A 3,533-nucleotide genomic window follows, 5' to 3' on the forward strand; every position below is an offset into this window, starting at 1 on the left:
AATGTATTTCATTAACTACGTGGTAACCTGAAACAGTTCATACCGAAAAAGGCTGGATCAACACTTGTTTCTTTTACTGATGAAATTTACTTTCAGCATATGAAGCGGGGTGCTATTAACGTCCAATAGTGAGCAACGGGTTCCCCGAAACCCAATCTACACCCGCCCCAAGGCCACCAGGTGGTTTTCCCCCCCGGGAACCCTAGCAGAGCTGGGACAGGTCAGGAAGGGGCGCCTCCGGGCAGGCCGCGGCCTGGTGCCGGGATTCAGGGCAGGAAGTAAGCGGGTAGGAAGAGAGAGTACCTCACGCAGGTCCTAGGAGGTGGAGTCCGAGTCTTCGGGGCTGTCCTGGGCACCGGGGCTGTCGGTGGACTCGCTGGACTCCCTGCTGTCACTGCCACAGCTGCCCGTGGCCGGCTTCTTCCTCTGCAGACGGGGCAGCTCCGATCCCGGAAGCGTGCTCTCGGGGGTCGCCTGGATCTCCCTGGGGCCCAGCTCCGCAGACCGGCCCTTCTTCAGCTCCAGCGGCCGCCTCAGCTCCTCGGCCATCTGCGAGAGGTCCCGCTTCATGGCATAAGCGTCTTCGCCGTCCGCGTAGTATTTGGGTTCCACCTCACTCACCTGGAAGTTGAGGGTGTCCGAGTACAGGTGCAGGGCGGCCCGGTTACTCTTCCGGACGTGCAGGGAGACGTACTTGGCGCCGAAGTTCTCAATCATGGCCCGGGAGGCCTGGTCCATCAACTTCTGGGCCAGGCCGAGGCGCCGGTGCGAGCGCTTCACGGCCAGGGAGGTGATGTGGCCATGCGGGGGATCGTCGGAGTCCTCCTCCATCTTGGCCAGGATGTAGCCCACAATCTTCCCATCCTCGTCCTCAGCAATGTATGAGAGCTGTGGCCAGGACAGCCCATGGTAGAAGTAGTATTTCATCTGGTAGTTCTCGGGCAGGCAGAGGAGGTTGCAGTGCTGCATGTTCATCAGGTCCTGCGGCGCAGCATTGCGGATGTTCATGATGGCGGCGGTAGAGCGAAGACAGCCGCGGGCGGGGTCCGCGGGGAGGCGATCTCCCGGCCCCCGGGGCGAGGTTTACCCTGCGGCTTCCGTCCAGGGGCCCAGGCCACGAGGCTGGGCGGCGGAGGGGTCCGAAGGCTAGGCGGGAAGGCAGCACCGCCCGGAGGGAGGAAGGCGGGAAGGTGGAGTGCCCGGAAGTGGAAGAGGTGGTGTTAAGAACCAACTTCCGGGAGTCTGCCACCCCAGCCAATGAGGTGTCCACTTCCTTGTGCTTCTGTGCGTGCTTCTGTGCGTGCGTGCGTGCGTGCCTGCAAGGCTTAGGGTTTAGGGGACGTATAGTTCATTATGATCGCTTTGGTTTTAAATATAATGTCTGATCCATTCCTGCCATTCTTTCGTTTCAGTTTTAACTGAATTTTCACAAAATGGAATAAACCCATGTCACCGGAATTTAGATGAAGAGCCTGAATATTGCACGCACCCCAGAAGCCCTTGCTCGTCTCCCCTTCATATCCCCTACCCCCATGTCCTAAGAGTAACTAAGACCTAAATGAACAGTCTTTATATCAATGGAATCATAGTGCATACATTCCTTTTGTGTCTTTTTTTTTTTTTTTAACTCAAGTACGTATCCCTGCACTTCAGCTACTTGCGTGTAGTTGGGAGTTCTTCAAACTTACTTGTTCGATATCCCATTGCCTAAATATATCATATTTTGCCCATCCATTCTACTGTTGATGGCCATATGTATTATTTCCAGTCTGGGGATAGTAGGAATAGAGTACCTAAATGTTCTGGAACGTGTCCTTTGTTCACTGCCAAGCAGTTTCTCAAAGTGTTTGCTCCATGTTCTCATTAACATTTGGTATATCCCCATCTTTTTCATTTCAGCCTTTCTTGTGTGTGGGTGGTGGTGTTACATTGTGATTTTATTTTGCATTTCCTTGATAACTAATGAAATTGCACACCATTTTTACATGCTTATTAGCCATTCTATGTTCTTTATTGTGAAGAGTGTTTTTGTTCATTTTTATATTGGATTGGGTGTCTTTTTCTCATGAATTTTTAATATTTTTAAATGTATATATATTCTGGATAGGAATCTTCTGACAGACTATATATATATATAGAGAGAGAGAGAGAGAGAGAGAGAGAGAGAAGGAGAGAGAGAGAAAGAGAGGTACACACACATATATAGTGAATATCATTCTATACTATTGTTTAATTTTCACTGTCTTAATGGTAATTTTTGACATCAAGTAGGAATTTTAAGAGTCCAATTTTTCCAGTTTTAAAATGTCATGGTTAGTGCTTTTTCTGTCCTGTTTAAGAAATATTTGCCTACTCCAAGGTCACAGAGATGTTCTTCTATATTTTCTCCTGAAAACTTTATTATTTTATATTTTATGTTTAGACCTGTACTCCATTGGAATTTATTTTTGTGTATGTTTTAGATAAAGGATCAGCTAATTTTTTTTGCCTATATGAATATTCATCTAGCACCATTTATTGAAAAAAAAATTTCTCCACTTTATTTTATTATTGCCTTTGTCATAAATCATAGTTGCATTTTTAGATACATTTTAAGAATTCTATGCCATCTTGCCTGGAGGTGTGGCTCAGTGGTTGAGCATCAATCCATGAACCAGGATGTCATGGTTCGATTCCAGTCAAGGCACATGCCTGGATTGTGAGCTCAATCCCTAGTAGGGACATGCAGGAGGCAGCTGATTGATGATTCTCTCTCATTATTGATGTTTCTCTCTCTCCCCAACTTTTCCCTCCTCTCTTTAAAATCAATAAAAACATATTTTTTAAAAGATTAAAAAGTATCTAGGGTTGTATTAAAAAAGAAAATAGCATAGAACAAAGATTCTCTGCCATAAAAATATTTAGCAGTACACAGAAAGCAGGAGAGCAAGGGGACGGAGTTGAGAATGGCGGAAAAAGAACGTAACCCTTGAAGATTTTTTAAATAGTGAATATTTTTGTGATGTTTCTTGCATTACCAAGTGGATGGAAATATGAGGAATTTTTTCAAGCATTTTCTTGAAGTGAGCAGATGATTTAGCATTAAAATCCATCCACAAGGTAGGACAAGTAGGGGCTGGGAAGAGGGGGATATAAGGGGTAAAGTGGGAGACATCTATAATACTATCAACAATATATACATTATAAAAAATAAAATTACTAATTTAATCTCCTTTTTTAAAAAACGTAGAATGTAAGTAGTCATTGTATGGATCTTTGTGCCTATGGGAGAAAAGCCTAGAACACTTCAGAGAGATATAGCATTTTCTTTGAGTCTTCAGATTTGACTCCAAAATCTTCTCTTCTGTGCATTCTTATTAGGTTCCCTGCTCCATGGAAAAATGAACTACTGCCTTATTTGTGTCTTCCTCTCAATCATACCTATACGATGTGTATGTCATTTATTTTATTCTTAATTCCTATACTCTTTGTTTCTTGAGGATATGACCCTGTCTTATGAAATAATTGTTTTTCTAGAGACAAGTAAATAGCAT

General features: G+C 44.8%; 1 protein-coding gene across 1 annotated transcript; it reads right to left on the bottom strand.

Annotated features, from left to right (window-relative positions):
- Positions 1 to 315: 315 nt before the first annotated feature.
- NAA11 (N-alpha-acetyltransferase 11, NatA catalytic subunit) lies at positions 316 to 1,066 on the bottom strand. The gene has a single exon (XM_036304775.1). It carries the CDS (start codon positions 1,006 to 1,008, stop codon positions 316 to 318), a length of 693 nt encoding a protein of 230 aa, XP_036160668.1. The 5' UTR covers positions 1,009 to 1,066.
- Positions 1,067 to 3,533: the final 2,467 nt, after the last annotated feature.

The sequence above is a fragment of the Myotis myotis genome, unplaced genomic scaffold (assembly GCF_014108235.1).
Source record: "Myotis myotis isolate mMyoMyo1 unplaced genomic scaffold, mMyoMyo1.p scaffold_m19_p_1, whole genome shotgun sequence".
Lineage (NCBI taxonomy): Eukaryota > Metazoa > Chordata > Mammalia > Chiroptera > Vespertilionidae > Myotis > Myotis myotis.